At 37.1% G+C, this 21,187-nt stretch overlaps 1 protein-coding gene across 1 annotated transcript in view; it reads right to left on the bottom strand.

Annotated features, from left to right (window-relative positions):
* Window positions 1-1,887: 1,887 nt before the first annotated feature.
* The window catches only part of CAPRIN1 (cell cycle associated protein 1), a 35,890-nt gene continuing 16,590 nt past the window's right edge, over window positions 1,888-21,187 (bottom strand). The window contains exons 6-18 of the mRNA XM_024752571.1: window positions 19,663-19,800; window positions 18,006-18,058; window positions 17,842-17,928; window positions 16,586-16,741; window positions 16,387-16,495; window positions 14,145-14,206; window positions 13,558-13,668; window positions 13,191-13,340; window positions 12,079-12,229; window positions 7,838-8,032; window positions 7,251-7,351; window positions 6,781-6,844; window positions 1,888-5,230 (exon numbers count right to left, since the gene is read on the bottom strand). Coding sequence (XP_024608339.1) covers window positions 5,166-5,230; window positions 6,781-6,844; window positions 7,251-7,351; window positions 7,838-8,032; window positions 12,079-12,229; window positions 13,191-13,340; window positions 13,558-13,668; window positions 14,145-14,206; window positions 16,387-16,495; window positions 16,586-16,741; window positions 17,842-17,928; window positions 18,006-18,058; window positions 19,663-19,800 — 1,442 coding nt within the window. The 3' untranslated portion in view covers window positions 1,888-5,165. The remainder of the gene's footprint in view (window positions 5,231-6,780; window positions 6,845-7,250; window positions 7,352-7,837; window positions 8,033-12,078; window positions 12,230-13,190; window positions 13,341-13,557; window positions 13,669-14,144; window positions 14,207-16,386; window positions 16,496-16,585; window positions 16,742-17,841; window positions 17,929-18,005; window positions 18,059-19,662; window positions 19,801-21,187) is intronic.

Genomic DNA, 21,187 nt, shown 5'->3' with positions numbered 1-21,187 from the left:
ATGAGCCTTAAGAACAATGGAGTGAAAAGCTTTCCCATGCATTAAGTGTAACACATGAAGACCCCCAAGATGGAAAAAGTCTCAGCAAAGCAGCCAGTGTGACCAGAGTACAGTGAGCAAAGGGAAAAATGGTAGGAAACTAGACCAGATAATTGAAGGGCACATGGGGCACAGATTTGAATTCTACGTGTGATGGGAAACCACTGGGGTCTGAGTAACAGGGAAGTGACAAAATCTGATTTGCCCTCTTAAAAGGCTCAATCTGGCTGCTATGCAAAAAACTATACTACAGGAGAGCAAGAGTAGAAACGCAGAGAACCGTTATAAGCTACTGTAGCTACCTGTTCTGATGTGGTGGTCACAAAGTGCTAGTAGACTCAGGATATATTTTCAAGGTAGAACCACATGTAGATTTGCTTAAGGACTATAGATACAAGGTATGAAAGGGAATCAAAGATACGAGCAACTGGATGTAGGTTCATCAAGAAATCAATTTCGAATACTCGACATTCAAAGCAAGATATTAAAGTAGGAGTTTGTTTTGGGGAGTTTGGGACCTAGAAATACTTGAGTGACTAAAATGCTGATTGTACTCAAAGTCCTGGGATTGGATAAGATCACCTAGGGAAGAATGTTAGCTAGGGATGAAGTCTGCAACCAAGGCCTGGAGAACTCAGCAAAGGATACTGAGCAGTGGCCAGTTAGATAGGAAATATGTAGAATCCCGTTTACTACCACCCTCCACTTTATGTTGTAACCGTTTCTTACATGGGCTACTCCGATAGCCATCTCTTGCACCATATTATTTTGTTCTCAACACTGCAGTTTGGGGTGGGGGGGGTGTTGTTGTTGCGTTGTTTTTGCTGCTCCACGAGGCTTGCAAGATCCTAGCTCCCCAACCAGGGACTGAACCCGGGCCCACAGCAGTGAAAGCAGAGTCCTAACCACTGGACCACAGTGGAATTCCATGCACTGAGCGTTCTTAAATGGCAATTTTATTAGGTGACCCACCATCCTCTCCCCCCCAACCCCACCCCCTATACACACAGCTTAGAAATCTTGTTTCCAACTGTTAGAGACAAAACTTAACATGGAATAGAACTTACAAAGCTATTTTTAGTAGCCCTTACTGTTGCTTCAGCCTCTTTCTAGCTCTACTAAATCTGTACTCTTTTCACTTGAGCCAGAGAGCCTTTCTCAGTCACTGGAGACTGGACTTGGGACATGTGGTTCTCTCCCCTTCTTTACTAGTTTACTTACTCCTCATCCTTCAAGTCTTAATTACTCCTCTCAAAAAAGTCTTTCCTGATCATTTTAACTGGGTCCTATCCTATCATGGCCTTAATATCTATCATCAACCGTGTTGCTCCATCATGGCTTTTGCCATACCTCAGTGTCATCACGTCAATATCTTTGATCAAACTGTTCAATGAAAGCAGGAACCACAGTGATTCTGTCACCACTGAATGCTTAGTGCTTGGAACGGTGGCCTGGCAAAGAGTACCCATATTTGCTGAATGAAGCATTAGTTTACTGACTTAATACAGTGGCTCCCTAATAAACACACCGTACTTAAAGAAAACCAATATTACAAGTTAAGAACACAACACTAAAAATTGTCTTTACTAAATCAGGTGGTCTTTCACTACTTACAAACTTAAGGAGCCAGTCTTCTGCATGGGACTGGATTAGGCTTCAGAACAGCTGTTAAAGTAAGGTACTGAAATCCCAATTGAGAAGAATGTAGTAATCTTAACAAGTAAGTAAGGCAAGGCTACCAGAGATTTAAATTTTTTCCTCTCCTCTCACGAGTAGCACTTCTTCACTTAGAGCTTTGCTTGATGGTATAAACAACTAAAGCAAACTTCACTCAAGGACAATAAGGTATCAGGTTTTAATATAATTTAATCTAATGTAATTTAAAACATTCACTAGTCTTTACCAGTAGTTTTGTAGAATTCAAAATGGGAAAGGGTATAGAGATGAGGCTTAACAAATTACTTTAGTATTCCTGAGGGGTCTCCCTCCCCATTAACTCTTTAGAAGGGATAAACTCAAGGGCAATACTGATTCTTTTGATATAACTTATAGTCAATAAAACTTCAGAGTTCTTAATAAGAACTCAACTGGGATGGGGATTCAGAAGCTTAAAGATGAGCTGAAGGGTTTTAACTCTGTGCTTACCTGTATCCCATTTCCCCTAATAAGATATATTACTGAAAATATAATGAACAATACAAATTTCCTAAGACACTTAGGAGGCTGACTACTCAACTACCTTCTACATTTTATGAACTGCTTGTCGATAGAACATCTCAGTGCATGAGCCTTCTGAGAATAAACACACATTCTCATGTCTCTAAGTGAAGTCTCCCACATAACAGAGTCATATACATAGGAGACAAAAAAACTGCAGAAGCTAACTGATTAAAAATATTTAACGGATTTCGTTTTAATATCAAGATATGATGATCAGAAAAACTTTCATATTCTTTAGGGATATTAGGATCTGAAAAAAAAAAAAGCCTTAACCAAGGTAATCAATGACACTCTACCTTAAAGCTTTAAAATAGAAGTCTCATTGTCCACATGAGATGACTGATACTGTGCATTTACTTGAAAGTACTTTATATATGGAGTCTTGCTATACCAAGAAGCTACAGGGCCACGTGTGATAATCATTTTCTTTCAACTCTGCTAGAATATGCATTTGCCCAAACAAGGCCTTCTGCAGGTAGGACAAGTATTCACATTTTATACAGAACACCTAGTACCAAGACTCAGATCTTAATGGGACTTTTTAAAAAGTTATCTGCCCCATAAAGAGGCACTGCTTTAAAAAATATAGTCTGAATTGAGGCATAAAATTGAGGCATAAAAGCTTTAGATTTAGACTACAATGGTAGAATGCCAAAAAAAAAAAAAGCATAGTATCTCAAAAGGAACAAACAATTCTTTTAAAAACATACATAGAAATAATCAAACTACTAACACCTTTACATATTCACAGCATCTGCACTAATGCATAGAAGTCTGAAACCTAGAAAGCATTTCTCCTCCATCCCATCTCTGAACTGATTCATAGAGATCACTGTATAAATAACTTGCTTCAATTTTGATTTTAAATCTCATGAAATTATTTTCTACACAGATAGCAAATTTAGTTTTATATATAGGATTGTAAGCATACATCATCTATAGGGATTACCCAGTAAATCACGAATATTTTATCTATCCCCCTAAAATACAGCAAACATATGGTTGTGGTACATCCCAGGCAGATGTCATTTAAAGCACACAAGGGGAGGTGCTAGCAGAAGAAATACTTATTTGCAAAAGTAAACAGATAACCCTTCCAATATGATGTACCACAACCACACATGAGAAAAGAACTTCTTTTATTTTAAAATAAACATTGAAGATTCCCCCCCTTCCCCACCACCTACAAAACTTCTGAATGTGGAATGTTCAATAGCCTAACCATTTTAGTAGGTTACAAAACCAGCAAAATCTCCAGTTGTCGAACGATGAACATTTGAGAATGGTTTTGTGGGGTTTTTTGTTTTTCTTTTTTTAAAGTAGCTGAGCACCTACTGGAAAAATTCCTTAGCTAAAGGCTGAAGACTAAATTCAATTTCTGCACAGAAAATACCATTAACTTAGTAGCCTTTGCTTAATAGGTGGAATTAATTCTCCATGAAGTCCAAGTGGGATACAACAAGCAGCATTAAGTTCATAGGCACACAAAACTAGTGCTCCAACTGCTAGCACAAATTTCAACATAGTACATAAATTACTAAACTGTCCTCTTCATCAAACTTGGGACTCGCCCTATACATCTATGGGAAGGAATCACCACTTTGAATATAAATACCTCCATGAGAAATGGATAATTCAATTAGGGTTAGACAAAAGATAAGTGCAAGTACTATAGAAATAGCTGCTGGAGATAACCATAAAATTTGGAACACTAACTGCATGGGGTGAACCACATAAGCTGCTAGCTGTTGAACACCAGTGTTTCAAGATACAACTTTTATAAACATGTTTTATTTGTTTGCTTATACCATCAGAACTGAAACTACTGACTGTCGTCTCCCTAAAATAGGGAAATCAATCTAAAACACATACTGGTGCTTTTCAAAAGATAGCAATTTAAAAGGGTGGTAGCAGCAGGCATTTGATATCTTTTTCTTTTAAAAAACTTTCAGGCTTCAGGAAAACATGTGACCAAGGTTGTTACGATTATCCATTAGAGATTTTCATCAGTACCTGTACCAATTTAGGTGACAATACAGCAAGATCCAAGGATTAGTGACAGACAATGTACATCATAAGGAATGATATATAGTACCAATCCTTACAAAAGTCATTGTCAAAGAAACTGTTAAGTGTTCAAAAAGGTATCTAAATATTTCACATTAAGTACAGAAGCGGCCATCCAGATTAGATCCCTTATTTGTTGCATATTTTTCAAAAAGTGCCAATCAAAGCCTAATTTTGCATTTTGGCTTTGTCTTATATAGTATCAGCTGTTAAAAAGCAATTTGCATGTGTTTTCAACCACAGTCGTCTGGCCAGAGAATGAACAGTGCTGTGTCAAACCATAAGGCTGGTAGCCAGCCTTATATGTGTGATTAAGGACCCATGCATAATTTGGTATGCATCTAAATGTTCAGTGCTCCAATTTAACTGGAAAAGCTGTGAAGTGCAGTTGTTATGCCAAACCACACTCCATTCCTTCCATCTTCCTTTCAAGGGAAATAGTTTTGTCAATTACCACTGAATAATAGGGCTGATTTGTAGATTTTATCCAAAGTCAAGTCAATCTTGCTTTTTCCAAGCCACTTAAAATAACTATGGAGATACCACCCCGTTAAAGTATATGATGTTTTTTACTCCTAAGCAAGGGTGAGGAATCTGAGTATCATGTGCAAGACTCAAGATGACGTTTAGGACAGAACATGCAGAGTAAAAATAGTTTCCTTCCATATCCAGGTAATATAAAGCTGACAACTGTAGTCCTGTCTTTATGGGATGAAAACAGTCCCTTTACAATAAGTTTCCTGAAAGGGAGAACAAATAGATAATAACTCTTCTGGTAACATATTATGGTACACTGGCCAGTGTGTTTTTGGCGATTAAACATAATCCTGTGAATCAGGTTAATTCACTTGCTGAGTGTTCATTTGCGGCATCCCTCTGTTGGGTCTTGGGGGCCCTCCACGACCTAGAAGACAAAAATGGCATTTGGTTTTTCTTTCAAATATTATTTATTTTGCCTTCAAGCAGATTTTCATCTGAAGTCAAGAAGCATGTGGGCAGCTTGTCACCACATTATTAGGTTTAAGAGGTCAATTCTTCAGTGTTCAAGTTTCACCTGTCCTGGAAGTTGTCATGCGCAAATTTGCTCATGTTCTCTAGCTAAAAGGAGAGTAGAGCTAATGGAGTATTCCACCAGTACTCATTCATTCATTCATTCAACAAGTATTTATTGAGTGCCTACTATGTGCCAGGCACTGTCATCAGGTGTTGGAAATAGATACAGCAGTGAAGACAGACAAGGTACCTGCTCTCATGGAGCTTACATTCTAGTGTACACTCTAGCTTACATTTCAGTAAGTAAGTAACATCATACTATCAAAATTAATAAAAGCACCAGAATGAAAAACAGACCTTATTACCTAAACTGTTAAAAAGAAACTACATAACATTCAAAATTGTATAATGACTTGTAACAGATAAAGTAACTTTTTACATGCTGTTAAAACAGATTTTTAGCTACCAGTCAACTCAACTTTCATAGAATATGCTACAAGGTGAGAAAGAAGAACATAACCCACATTCACATGCAAATATCCTTTGATACTTCAAGTCAGTAATTCTCAAGTGATCCATAAACTTTTTTAAAAATGCACCCTTTTTGCTGGCCAGTTTCTACTAGCATTGAAATCAAAGTACTTTGTAATTCCTCCTTAACATACATTTTATACATGTTATGGCCAATATCTAGAGGAAATCTATTCAATTTTACTTCCCTCCAATCAGAGAACCATTTAGAACTTCAGACCATATGAAACGATACCTCTAATTGTTACACAGATTGACTTCCTACCCAAATAGTAAGTAGTTTTCCTATGGTAATAGACAAAAGCCAAAAACTCTTAAAACCTATAATTTTTAAGTATAGTTCTGTAAGTTAGTTAGGAACTTGGAGGTTTTGTTTCAAAGTCAGAAATAATTTGACATTTATATCACTAATTATGGTCCAAAAGGCATTGAAATTTCAATTAGTTCTATTACTTCTAAATGGTTCTCTTAATGTAACTATGGCTTATCCGGCCATTAAAGGGTTTCTGGCCCTAAAATATAATATGCATGTTTGAAAAATGAAAGAGGAATAATAAATTTATATAAATGTTTAATCTCATTCCAAAAATGTCTTACAAAAATGTTTTGGTAAGTACTTCCTAAAAACATTTAGCAGGTTTTAGGACCTGAAAAATAATTTGCAGTTGGAAAAACACTTTTTCTGAGGAGGAGAGATGTTCTAGTTTTCAAGACAGTTTATATATAGTAACAGGGAAAGTCATTCAAAAAATTAAATTTGGGTTCAAGATAAGTTTTAGGAACAAAGCATTTCATTTAATCCCTAGCAACAAGTCTGGAAATGATAAATGTATTCCTAACATGTAGCCTACATGCAGACTATGAACAGCTCTTCCAAGGCCAGAACAGAAGCTCCACTTAGGAGCTAGGATCACCACCACAAAATATTACCTCGTGGGGCTCCCCGTGGTCCACTCTGCCCAGAGCCTCGCTTGAAATTCTGCTGATATCCATCCTAAAAGACAAGCTAGTTAGTACTGAAGAAAAGGCAATTTTTTAATGCTTACCCATCTATCTCTATTCTTACAGTCTAACACTTGTAGAATACAGAATTCTTTATTCTTTTAGACATTTAAATATAGCATTACTACAAGTTATTCTTTAATCGTACTTCTATTCTCAAGATTAATGAGATATATTTCTCAGCTCTTAAACATCACTGTTTTTACCAGCCTCTATTAAATGAATACCTATATTGAGTGCTAAGAAAAGCAAAAATCATTCTCCATAAGGAAGTATCTTGTACAAGGTACAAAATTAGCCCCAAATTACTTAGTTGCTCAAGTGCATCAAGCAACTACATTAGTCCCTTTCATTGGGGTATTTAGGTCAGGTTTATATTTTATAACAATTTTACCTACCCGCTGATAGCCAGAGTAGTCCCGGGGAGCACTGAACTGAGACTGTGTATATCCACTGTTTGGAGTGTTAGAGAATGAAGGGCGGTAACCATCATATCCTCCTAAAATTTAGGACAAGAAAAAAAACAACTTTCTTATCTTCAAAGGGAACTTTTACTTTCTCATTACTGACCAAGGGAAAAACTGAAAAACTGTAAGCTATGCTAGTTATTCAAACTAATCTATTATCCTGATCCAATCTGTTTATACATTAACTGCCTTAGAGGATAAAATTTTCACCCATCCATGCACATACACACAAAAAAATAACAAAAAATCTCCATAAGGTCTGACAATTTATAGAAAGCAATATCCCCTACAGGACAGTGGTAGACATGGGTTTAATACATACAAAAAAACTCAGTCCCGATTTTGCCAATTTAAATGACGGTATCAACACATACTAAAAATGTTTGTGTTGTACATAAGAAGCTAATGCAGAGAGATACATATTTTTCCTAAAAATCGTATGACATATTTCTATATATTGTGCAAGTCAGAAAAGAACATGAACTTGCTTTCTGGGGTTTTTCTGTTTTTGTTTTTACCTCTGAATCCATTAGCAGGTCCCCTGTATCCATTCATCAAGCCTCTAGCACCACGGGAGCCCCCACGAGACACACCACGACTGTTGTAATAGGGCTGACTGCTACGTGGAAATCCAGTGTTCTGCTGGGGAGGCTGCTGGTGGTTACCAGTCACTTGATGGGTCTGGTCCTGGGAACCATGGTAAGTGCCAACCACTATAAAAGAAAAAAATACATACTTACATACATATGTATATACACACACACACAGCTCATTACAATCTGTCTGATTTCCTACATGCTTTCTGGTTTAAGAAATGTCTTACACAGTTTCCTCAAAGTTTAATTCTGTCTTTAAGTTTTCATATTAACAATAGGGAAAACTACACATTAATGAAGTCCCTGTCTTTCTCCTGTATTAAGCTAAAGGGAATAAAATTCTCCAACAAATTCCAAACCTTTGAAAGCGCACATTGTGTGAGAGCACACAATTCTATCCTTCCAAATGACTTGAAAGGCTATATTATTAAACATCTTCTGAGAGGCATCTGCTTATAGCACAAGAGACCCGCAACAGTCAAAAGATCTTACATACTGAAACACTTACCATCTTGTACCATTTAATTATTTCATTATAAAGCTCCTACTGGTAGTTTTCGTATTCTTTTAAATTTTCCTTGATACTTATTAAAACATACAAAAACATACTCTCCCATAGCTAAGCAGCTATATGCTAGAATACAATTACAAAGATAAATCAGCAGAGAGAGGCCTTCAACTTACACCCCACCCTAATACTTGAGTACATTTCAAGTACTTTTAAAGCACAGCCAATTTAGAAGAGAGTTAAATGGTACTCACATGGGCACTCAACCCCCTGGAGTGAAGGGAAGGTTCTAGAAGGTCCACACTATCTTAGACCCCCTCCTCCTTCCACAATGGGGAGAAGTCTAAAATCTAGAAGCCTTCAAAAATGAAATACCAAGGTACATTTCAGGTATTACCCCAATGTTCATAATTTACAGGGGAGAAAAAACAGTGCTAACAGTATCTTTGGGAGGTGAGGAAGGCATAGACCAAAGGAAGGCCCACACCCCAGGAACAAAACAGTTGGCAGCCTTTAGTCAGCCCAAATCTCCCGTGTTTGGGCAGAGAGAAAAGGTGATGTGAGTCTTGAAAATATTTAGCTGAGCTATTTTATAACCTCAAGAAACCCACATTTATTAGTTCTTCAAATGATATTTTGCAATGAAAAAGCTAGAGAATGCCTAGGAACAGAAGGGGTCATGGCTCCTTTTTGAACTATGTAATGGACCAGATACACTATTCACAGTGTGCTCTTTCTACATAAATTACCTTTTACTACATTCCCAAAATTTTAACTTATAAGCAAATATCACAAGTACCAGTAACATTTTCTATCTAAAAAGATTCATTCAGGGAATTCCCTGGTGGTCCAGTGGTTAGGACTCTGCACTTTCACTGCAGGGGGCATGGATTCAATCCCTGGTGGGGGAACTAAGATCCCACATGCCATGCGCCATGGCTAAAACATAATAAAAATTTTTTTTAAATAAAAAGATTCATTCATATGCAAGTAAAAAGTAGAAGAACTGAATTTTTGACTCACTTTTTATCAATAAGAATTCTATTATGCCTTTTGGTCAAATCTCACTGCAAGAAACTCAAAGTAGAACAATTAAAGGGTGATCTTTATTTAAAAATACCAGAATTCCTATTTGAGTGCATGTAAAGCATAAACACTAGTCCATAAAAAACAGCTAAACATCCTTGCCAGATCCTTTTTTTATGTTGTTCCTGACTAGATACTAATTCAGATTAAAACAAAACTTCTGGAATGATGGGATACACTGCCTTGTTCAACAAATATCAGAATGCCCTCAACCTGCCAGGCCTGGTCCTAGACACAAGGGATGAGTTAGCTGCCAACACATAATCTTTGCCCATAAGGAAGTTTTAATAATGGGAAATAATAAGTAAATAAAATATACATACAAGTAAAAACATCTATACTGTATCAGGTAATAAGTGATTAAGGAAAACACCAAGTAGGATAAATGAGTGACCAAGTGAGCACATTACATTTGGACAAGGCAATGAAGGAAGGTCTCTGTGAGGTGATATCTGAGCACAGACCTAAAAGTCAAGAAGCAAGCCATGGAAACATCAGTGGAAGAAAGTTTCAGGCAAAAAGAAAAGGAAGTGTAAAGGCCGTGAGAAAGGAAAGAATTTGTGTTTGTGGCTGGTATGGGCACATAAGGAAGAAAATAGGATATACAATCAGAATCAAGGCAGGGGCCAGATCATGGATCTGGTAAACCAAGGTAAAGACTTTGGATTTCTTTTCTAAATGTAATTGGCAGTCACTAGGAGGTTCTGAACAGGAGAGAGACATCTGATTTACATTTTAAAATAATCACTCTGGCTACTGTGTGGAGAACAGACTGGACTAAAATAAGAGTCAAGGGAGACAACTGCAATATTCCAGATAAGAGCTGATGGCTGCCTAGATCAGAGTGGTAGGGTGGAGGTGTCTGAGCAAAGCAGATGGGCCGATTTGATTTTTTACTGAAAATATCTGTAAATGTTATGAAGTTAAGTTTCATAAATAATGTGTATTTTGAAATGGTAACAAAAGTTATCTAGTCCAGTGCTTCATAGTCAATTAGTAATGTCAAGTAGAATATAAGAACAAGATAGCTTGAAATCAACTGGCACAAAGGGCCAAACTAACCAAATCAAATGATATACAGTAATTTTTAATTTCATTACACCATCTGAAAAAAAGGTAAAACAGCAAGCATGTTAGCATAATGTCTAAAGGCACCAAATATATCCGCTCCACAACCAACTTATGAACACAAGCATGCCTCATTTTATTGTGTTTCTCTTTATTGCTCTTCACAGATACTGCGTTTTGTTTTGTTTTGTTTTTACAAATTGAAGGTTTGTGGCAACCTTGTGTAGATCAAGTCTATTAGTACCATTTTTCCAACAGCACTTGCTCATTTCATGTCTCTGGGTCACATTTTGGTATTTCTTGCAATATTTCAAACTGTTTCATTATTATATTTGTTACGGTGATCTGTAATCAGCGATCTTTGATGTTACTACTATGACTCAGTGAGGTCTCAGAGGATGGTTAGCATTTTTTGACAATAAAGTATTTTTAAATTAAGTCATGTACACTGTTTTTTTAGACATAATGCTATTATTGCACACTTAATAGGCTATAGTATAGTGCGAACAGAATTTTTATATGCACTAGGAAACCAAAAATTTCACGTGACTCACTTTGAGATATTTGCTTATTGCAGTGGTCTGGAACCGAACCTGCAATATCCTCAAGGTACGCCTGTACATGGCAATGAATAATTAAAGGAGCCTGAGAACAGGAAGTCCAGTTTTATCATTCAAAAACACAGATAGCGTAACTGCCAAATTTCTGTCAGACTGTGGTTGATTCAACCTCCCTGATTAGTGATGCTGAATACTACAGTGATATGTAAGAAAAATCAGTGTTGACCCAGGTCTGTCAAGAAATTAGACAATCAGAGATAGTTACTCACATCAGTCAGTCCAGTTACTCACATCAGTCAGTCCAGTAAAATTAAAGTATTAACTCCTATGGTTCTTAATAGGGTTTGCTAGCTTGTTGTGGGATTCCAATTAAATCTCTTAAGAATTAAATAACCAAAGACCTAAAAAAGCTATTTATGTCTTACATATGTAAGAAATCTAAAATATCTATATCCATATTATTATTGTGATAGGTATGACAACTGGCCAAATTATGACCTTACTTGGCAACTAGAACCTTGTTTCAACCTAGTCCACCAAATGCAGCCACACCAACTCCTTTACTGCTTAATTTTGTATAACCAACTTGCTGCCAGGTATCATGCCAGCAGGCTTCAAATAATTAGCAATTGAGAGCAAAGTTGATCACAATTTGAATAACAAGTTTAATTCCTTTAAAATCACATAATGAAATAGGATAGGATATTATGAGAACTCACTAACCAAGGGAAAATGGGCATAAAGCCTCCAAAAACTGCAATAATTCACATAGAGCAAATATGGGCTTGATTTTACTCAGGATCAGCAATGAAAAATTCATATGGTCTACTACCAAAACAAAAACTCTTGGACACTGCCACTCAAAAGTCCAAACTCTCCTAACACTGTCAATAACTGCACTGCAAAGCAAGTAGTCAAGGAGGTGACACTGGTTTTCCTACCTGTTTGAAGCTGTTCTTGCTGAAGCTCTGTTTGTTCTACTTGGTGAGGCTGACTGGAAAAGCTCTGGTTATAACTGGTCTGGTACTGATTTTGCTGTTTTAAAGTTTCTGGTTCATTAACAGGAGGAACTGGGGCATTCATATTGAACACCTATAAGTAAATAAAGTAAATGATTAGTTCTTCCCTTTATGCTAATCATTTCCCTACTTTTAATATGGCCATGGCAGATCTCAGTTCTGGTTTTACCTGAAACGTAAGAAAGACCGTTACAGAAGTCTCAGACATCTCTCTCTCTCTCTCTCTCTCTCTCTCTCTCATACACACACATACACACACACACACACACAACCGTCAGTTCATGCACTTCAATGTCGAAAATACGTATATACCATACAGCACTTAAAGCAGAGTATAAATGGGGATTAAAAATCTAAAAAGACACATAATCAGAAGCCTTGGAGATGCTATTATAAATGAGAAATCTTTTTAAAAGATGCAAACCCCTGATAAAATATCACTTACAGTAATTAAATCTAAGGACTTTAATTTAAATAGTTATTTTATTTTTATTGATATTTTCATCAAAAATTAAGCATTTAACTCTGAATTTTCCTGTGAGCACTGTTTTGGCTGTATCCCATCAATCACAGTATTTTCATTATCATTATTTTCTAGAAATTCTGCAATTTAGAGATGCTTACTGAAGAACCAGGGTCAAGTATCAAAATGTCCATTACTTTACTTTGAGATATACTTTAGTAAAATAAAAGATTAAGCCAATATGGCAAAGTGTAAACAGTTGTTAAATCTAGGTAATGATCTATATATATAATAGATGTTATACTAGTCTACTTTTTTCATGTTTACAGTTTTGTTAATCAAATCAAAACAGTGAAACTACAAAACAAGAAGACATGGGCACATAACTCCTAAGACTCAAATTTATCTCTGGGAACAGAAAAAAATGAGAGTCTGTGCTCAATTAAATATACCCTACAGTTAGGGTAGATGCAGACTCAAGCACAAAGTTAAATAAAGACTTTCTGTTGAGACTCTAGCATGAAGATAGTACACACCAGGCACTTAATGTTAGTTGGATTAATTTGCTTACCGTTTGCATGGATTGGAATGGAGCTGCATTTACATTGATTCCACTGCTATGTAAAGGTTTGCTTGTCCCAGCCTGGAACACCTGAGGCTGAGAAGCAGCAGGAAGGGATGATGATGCTGTAGTCTGGTCTGTATTTAAAGAGATTGTTGCCTAAACACAAAGTGAATAATCACACTTTAGTGGTAAACTAAGCCAAGTCTACTACCCATACGTATGTTAACAAGCTCAACTATTTTATGAAACAAAAATACTACAGTGCATGCATTGGGTCCAAAACGAAGAGACACTGTGTTAACAGTTATTTACCTCCACCCAATTCATGTATAACTGCCTCATCAAGTTTACATGACCTGGTAACAGAACTTGCCTGAATCTGGTCAATTGGTTCCTTTTGTGGTCGTTGCTCGGTAGCATGAGAAGGCTGGTACAAGGGTTGAGATGCTGTATATCCCTCACTTGTAGATGAAACCAAAGGAACCTACAAAGAAGTAAAGAAATCAAAGCTTCATTCTGTTATAAACCACCTTTCATACATACAGGGCTAAGAAACAGATATGATAAGGAGACTATAAAACCTAACAACTGCAAAAATATATATATTATTAAAGCTCAAAGTTAAATAAACCCTAGTCCAGTTATGAAGCTCCCCACAAATGTAGATAACATCTACACTAAGTTTTAAAATTATGAAATCTAAAATATGTCTTCTCAGTTCAAAATTAAAAACCTTCTTCCTTCATTATAATTATAAGACACAAGGATTAACAAAAAAATTTTTTTAGTTCATCAAAAGAAAAATAAATGTAAAGATGGAAATAAAGGCCGACAGCTAGCTACCCATGCCAGACTTGGACACTTATCAAATTTCTACCTGGTTTTCATAAACTAACTAAGAAAGAGACCCAAGAAGTGATTAAAAACAAAAAGCTATAAAAATATTTATATCACTCTTACCTGTGTAGCTTCTGGTTGTACAGAAACTTGATTAGGTTGAGCAAGTCTAGATTCAGAATGAACTGCAAAATTGATCAAACGATACTGTCATACAAAATCAAATTTCTTCAGAGATGTCTAAATACATTTACTTGCTCTTTAAAGTCAATTTTCTATAGCCAAATCCTTTATAAACTTTTCAGCAATCATGAAAATAAATGGGGAAGTATAGGCAGGATTTTAGCTTTCAAGTGAGCATTTTCGATTAATTGATAGTCACTGTAAGTCAACTGTCACAATGGCCTCCACTTTGTTTTGCAAAGTGTTAGTGAGACAGTACTAATGAAGAGGTGTAGAGCAGAATGGTAAGAATCAATGCTAATGTTACCCACAAAGAGCCTTTTAAAGCAGTAACCATAAAGCAGCATTACTCTTACTCAAAACTTTTAGATAATATTCAGTAACATTTTAACATTATCAACTTTCAATATAATTTCAAATGTTGCCACTGGAAAAAATAAAAACATACCTTTAAAAAGCCTATATTCAATTCAATGTGCATATTATTGCCAACTCTCACCATCCTTCCACTACTCTCCCAAATCACCGTTAGATAATAAAAAATACAGTATCTTTCGTTAGCCATTTAGAAATCATCCGTTTTCACTGGAGTCTAGTGAACTCAGCCTTACCTGAACATCTAAACAGCTTTACAGGTTACATCAGTCCTGCATGTGTTGACTGGCACAGCTAAGAAAACTATGTATTTTCTTCCTCTGGTAGAGCTCAAAAAATGAACACTGATCTGTTTTCTACTCTTGGTAGAGAGATATGAGCTCCCTTTACTTTAGAGAAATCCTAACTACCTTAACCATATTAACTGTGTTCATTAAACATGCTATTACCAGCAACTCCTTTTATGACACTTAAGATTAACAACATTAGGGCTTCCATGGTGGCGCAGTGGTTGAGAGTCCGCCTGCCGATGTAGGGGACACGGGTTCGTGCCCCGGTCCGGGAAGATCCCACATGCCGCAGAGCGGCTGGGCCCGTGAGCCATGGCCGCTGGGCCTGCGCGTCCGGAGCCTGTGCTCCGCAACGGGAGAGGCCACAACAGTGAGAGGCCCGTGTAACCGCAAAAAAAAAAAAAAAAAAAAAAGATTAACAACATTAAATGCGTTCCACTTTTATGCCCTTAATGCTGACATGCTGTAGGAAAAAAACAAGACTCAAAATTACTAATGGTCCTAAAGAGATTCTCCACTTAAGCTGATACAAAGGCACCAACCATATTTAGTGTGCTGCTGTTTCAAATAATGGTGTAAGACTAGTAAGAGTTTGAAACTTACTATCTCTTCCACTTTCCTCTTGAGCATTCCCTTACCCACTCCACTATTTTTTACCGACTCCATCTCATTTTTTATTTAAGTAATAAAATGTTCAGAAATTCTCCTAAAAAGCTGCAATCATCCTTCAGAGAAAGATACCTGTTAATACTAGATTTATTCTTAGATTAATTTTGAAATTTAAATAGCCAAGCAAAATTTCATTTATACACAAAAACAAGCAAAACAGGTCTACAGTTTTACAAGTCAGGAAGTGGTTACTAATGGGGCAAGGAGAGAGGTAACTACTGACTAAAAGGGAACACAAGTAGCCTTCTGGGGTACTGGTAAAGTTCCACTTTTGGGTGCTGGCGTGTTCAAGTTTGTGAAAACTCACTGTGCTATAAATTTGCTTGTACTTTTCTGTATGTCTGTATGCCAATAAAGTTACAAAAAAAAAAAAATCCACCACCACCACCAATGATGGAACTACAGATATTATTCATATTACAGGAAAAAACAGTAACATTTCTCATCGAATTAAAAGATACAGAGACTTCCCTGGTGGTCCAGTGGGTAGGACTCCACGCTCCCAATGCAGGGGGCCCAGGTTCGGTCCCTGGTCGGGGAGCTGGATCCCGCACACATGCCGCAACTGGGAGTCCGCATGCCGCAACTAAGAAGCCCGCATGCCACAACTAAAAAAAAAAAAAGGATCCCGCATGCCACAGCGAAGATCCCGCGTGCCACAACTAAGACCCGGTGCAGCCAAAGTAAACAAACAAACAAATATTTTAAAATAAATAAATAAAAATAAAAGATACAAGATCTAAAAGTTAAGCATTAAAAAGAAAAATAATAATTTTCATAAACTTTACAAAACCTGAAAGCATTGGCTCTATACTTTCTTTCTCACATAAACATGTATCATTACTAACCTGGAGGGCAAACCAGCTGGGGTATGTCCATGTTCTGTGCTGGATTCATAGGCTGCGCAGATACAATGGCAGGATCAAGGGTCTGGTTTTCAAAATCCAGCATTGAATCCTACAAGTGTAGGTAGAATGTAATGGAATTAAGTTAAATAATGTAAACACTTAACCCTTCTGTCATAGTGTTTGACTAAACAGCACCTACCTGTATGAAATTATAGGGCCCCTGCATTTGCGCCATGAGGTCCTGTACTCGCTGTCTTCTCACGAGGGGATCTGCCTGAGCCACTGGGGTCAAAGAGTGGGGCTCTGGTACTGAAGGAGATGCAGCCTGAGGTTGCTGCTGGAGTGAATTTACCACCTAAAATGGGAGAGAAGGAGAGGGGACTGGGTTGGTAGAATGACAGAGCTCCACTCATTATCATCATGACTGGTCCCCAAATTACATACACCACCTACACTGTAAACAGAATAGCAGACTGGAATGTATTCAACCTGACCAAATTATGCCAAATTTAACATTCTGATCAATGCTATCACTTCTATAGTGTTCCCAATTCCACAGGGTCACCATGTTGCATTTCAGATTTACCTTGTAAAATGCTTTCAAGAAAGACTACCTGTGATAACTTCCTAAAATTATGTGTTTTGCTTAAACTGTTAAGCCTTCTATATTAAGCAAACCTATATATCTATACCAAATATATATCTATCTCAGTACATGATATATAATGAGCATTCAAGAAATGTTAGCTATTATTATCATCAAGCTTTGAGTTCCTATCATTTCATTCTCTCTGGCAATACCATAGGATCAAGCTCTATCACCTCATCAAAACTGTTACAAAAGCCAAAGCTCACTCTGTCATTTTTCTAGCTCTAATAATTTCTGATTATTGTTTTTAGTAATTCCCTGCTCTACTGAGAAATATCACTAATTTTTATTACATCAAATTTATATTCCTCTGTCTGGCTTTTAAGTCTGGGCAAGTCATATCTGTTAAGCCTGGGCAAGTCACAACCTTATTTCCTTTGTAAGCAATACTGAGCTAACAGAGCCTGGTAACCAAACAGCATTAGGGTGAAGGAGAAGTCTAAGATGACACTCCAACGTACCCCTGTAAGGTAGTCTTTCTGAAGGCTATCCATGTGGGAGCCCAGATTTTTTAGAGCAACCTGATAACAGACAAATCATGTACTTTAATAGACAGATTAACCCCATAAATTATAAATGGATATTTGTATATTTTTTTGTAATTGTATCAGCAAAGCAGTGATTATATTAAATATCCTCAAAGACAAACAAATCACCTTTTAAACAGAACAGTCTTACATGATGAGTTTGTTATTCTAATAAACGTACTAAGAATGCAAAAGACTTAATCTAAAATTGTTCTTAGGAGAGATAAGAATTACTAATTAAAGACAAAAGACATCAACCTTGTAACAGAGAACTCTTACCTCAACTGTTTCAACTGTCCACTCATCTACCTGCTCCTTTTCACCACTGCTGAACTGTGTTTCTGCCATAAATTGTCTATTTACATACTGCAAAGCAAAGTAAATGTTTGAGACCTCTGTTTGAAAGGCAGAAAGGGAAAGCTAGCATTAAATAAAAATCATACCTCTGTTGATTCAACTTCGCTTTGTTCAGTGTATTCTTCTGCAGGCTCAGGTTCTAAGAGGTTAAAAAATGATACAAAAGAGTGTAAGAAAACTTTTTTTAAGTTAACAATTCATTTAAATCCAAATAAGTAAACAGTTCACCATCACATAGTCTGAATTTATTTACAAAGTTATAGTTAACAGTACGTTTCTGTATTTTATTATTCTTACAATATATTCAGAAAGTGTTTTCTTTACCATTTATTCCACAATTATTTTAGTTTCAATAGTAATTATTCTGGATCAAGTATAATGCCAATAAAGCAGCATCCTAGTCTCTATTTTAATCTACTTGGTAAAAGTGGTAAGGGGGGGAAAACAATGTCTCGGGAATTCCCTGGCAGTCCAGTGATTAGGACTCGGCACTTTCACTGCCTGGGCCTGGGTTCCATCCCTAGTTGGGGAACTTAGATCCCACAAGCCTCACAGCACAGCCAAAAAAAAAAGACTGCCTTATATTGATCTGCAACCATAAATTCCATTGATGTGCAATGTTCCCTTCTAGTTTCAACCTAATGCTTACCATGTGCCAAGCACTGTATACATACTTTACAAATTACTTCCTAAATGAAGAACCTGAGGTACAGAGAAGTTCAGTAGGTTGCCCAAAGTTACACAGCTAATACGTGTTGTAGCCAAGATTTTATCCAGGCAGTCTGATTCTGGAATCCATGCTTTTACCCATTATAAAGTTTATGCTCCAACAACGCTCCCTACAGTACTCAAAATTTTATTCATCATCTTACATTACCATAGAAGTCCTCACAGTAAGTGCTTACCTACCTATTAGTGATGTGCTAGGTGCCAGAATAGATCTCTGGTGACTGAGGAATTTATAGTTCAAGATCATGGAGTTATAATCACTCCACCATAAAAAAAAACAGAAAACCTCATACCATTCACCTCATATACTGGCATTGCAAGCAGCTATAAATCTGCGTACATCAGCCAAAAACCTATTTGAAAAACCTTACAACAGTTGCTCCCTCATCCATACTCCAGCCTAGCAATACTGCAGCAAGAGAAATACCAGTCTGTAACAATGATCAACATAAACAAGACAGGGACTTCCCTGGTGGCACACTGGTTAAGAATCCACCTGCTGATGCAGGGGACATAGGTTCGTGCCCTGGTCCAGGAAGATCACACATGCTGTGGAGCAACTAAGCCTGTGCGCCACAACTACTGAGCCTGTGCTCCAGAGCCCGCAAGCCACAACTACTGAGCCCATGTGCCAGAACTACTGAAGCCCACACGCCTAGAGCCCGTGCTCCGCAACAAGAGAAGCCACCACAATGAGAATCCAGCACACCGCAACAAAGAGTAGCCCCCGCTCGCCGCAACTAGAGAAGAGCCCGCGCACAGCAACAAAGACCCAACACAGCCAAAAATAAAATAATTTTAAAAATAAAACTAAAAAAAAAGATAAACAACTGATATTTAATGCCTCTGGGAATTACTCTTAACATGCTTTGTCTTAATATTTGGTCATGCTTAAAGTTTCTTTAAAGATCTAAGTGTACAAATATAACTAAATAAATGTATAGCTTGAACTTGTGGCAAAGGAAAGTAAAACCAGGACCCTAAACTAAAGCTCATATCCACCTGAGTACTCACCAGCTTCAGCTACCTGGTCTTCAACTGCAGGTGCTGAGGCTGCCTCTTCTTCCTCACACAGCCCATTCTGGTGGTTGTGAGTGCTGTCAAAGTAGTTTGACTGGAAAACACGCTCAACAATTTCCTTTAGAGCTTTATCTAAAAACAGAATATTAATTATAGTCTTGGACTATCTGAGGATGCCTGACTTAAAAGATTCAGCGTTCTACAAAATATAGTGGTAAGAAAAAAAAACCCATCAACTGTTACTTAAAAACATAAAACCATTAAATTCCAACAGAAATTTATTACAGAATAATAGGGAACAAGAAATTATTTGTATTAAATTTTTAAGTATTTTAAATAAGTTAGTCCAAAAAAACCCTGACAATTATCATTTATTCATTCAATAAACATTTACTTAGCACCTAACTGTATGTTAAGCAATGAACTAGGCACTGGGGCTACAGAGAGATATGTAAAGATACAGTATCTGCCCTCACTAAGTGAATAGTCCAATAAAGAAGAGTTATCAAATACTCACAAAAACAGTAAAATTACACCTGTGAAAAGTACTACACAGAAGTACAATGGACTGGACCTAATCAGGGAGAGACCATGAGAGGCTTTTCTGGTATAAGGGCTGCAAGAGCTGGGATCTGAAAGGTGAGTAGTAGAGAGGAAACAAGTGTTTCAAGGCAGAGGCAACAGCATCTACAAAGCCCTGTACACAGGGTGCCAAATACAAGAAAATTAAAGTATGCATTGTGGCGGGAGCATAGGGAGTGAGAAAAAGCATAAGGAAAGATGAGTCTGGAGAGACTGGTAAGAGCCAGCATATGCAAGGTCTTACAAACTAAGGGCAAATGTATATAAAATGTGATTAAAATAAAACCATTAAAAGATTTTAAAGAGGAATGGATGGTGAATTCAGTTAAGAGACTGCATTAGACAACAGAAAGGCAGAAAAGTAGAGAAAAAGAAGTAGATTCAAAAGATATTTAAAAGGAAAATAAAATTGTCAGAATTTGGTACATAAAGGGGACAGGGCGGTGGGGGAAGGTTTGTGTCAGGAGTTAATCTCCATTTCCTGGCCTTGTATAGTAGATGTAGAGCAAGACTATTAAATAGGTCACTATACAGAAAAATGAAACTTCAGGGACATTATATCAAAGTATTATAAAATTAATGCTATTAAAAGTAAAACTATAGGGGGACTTCCCTAGTGTTACAGTGGTTAAGACTCCACGCTCCCAGTGCAGGGGCCCCAGATTCGATCCCTGGTCCGGGAACTAGATCCCACACGCATGCCGCAACTAAGAGTTCACAAGCCACAACTAAGGAGCCCGAGAGCTGCAACTAAGACCCGATGCAACCAAATAAATAAATAAATATTTTTTTTAAAAAAAAGTAAAGCTATTGGGAATTTCCTGGCAGTCCAGTAGTTAGGACTGCGCTCTCACTGCTGAGGGCCCGGTTCAATCCCTGGTCAGGGAACTAAAACCCCGCAAGCCACACAGCACAGCCAAATAAATAAGTAAATAAA

Source organism: Neophocaena asiaeorientalis, unplaced genomic scaffold (assembly GCF_003031525.2).
Source record: "Neophocaena asiaeorientalis asiaeorientalis breed wild unplaced genomic scaffold, Neophocaena_asiaeorientalis_V1.1 scaffold196, whole genome shotgun sequence".
Taxonomy (NCBI): domain Eukaryota; kingdom Metazoa; phylum Chordata; class Mammalia; order Artiodactyla; family Phocoenidae; genus Neophocaena; species Neophocaena asiaeorientalis.
Note: the sequence above shows the minus strand (reverse complement) of the source record. Positions and strands in the feature narration are given on the sequence as shown.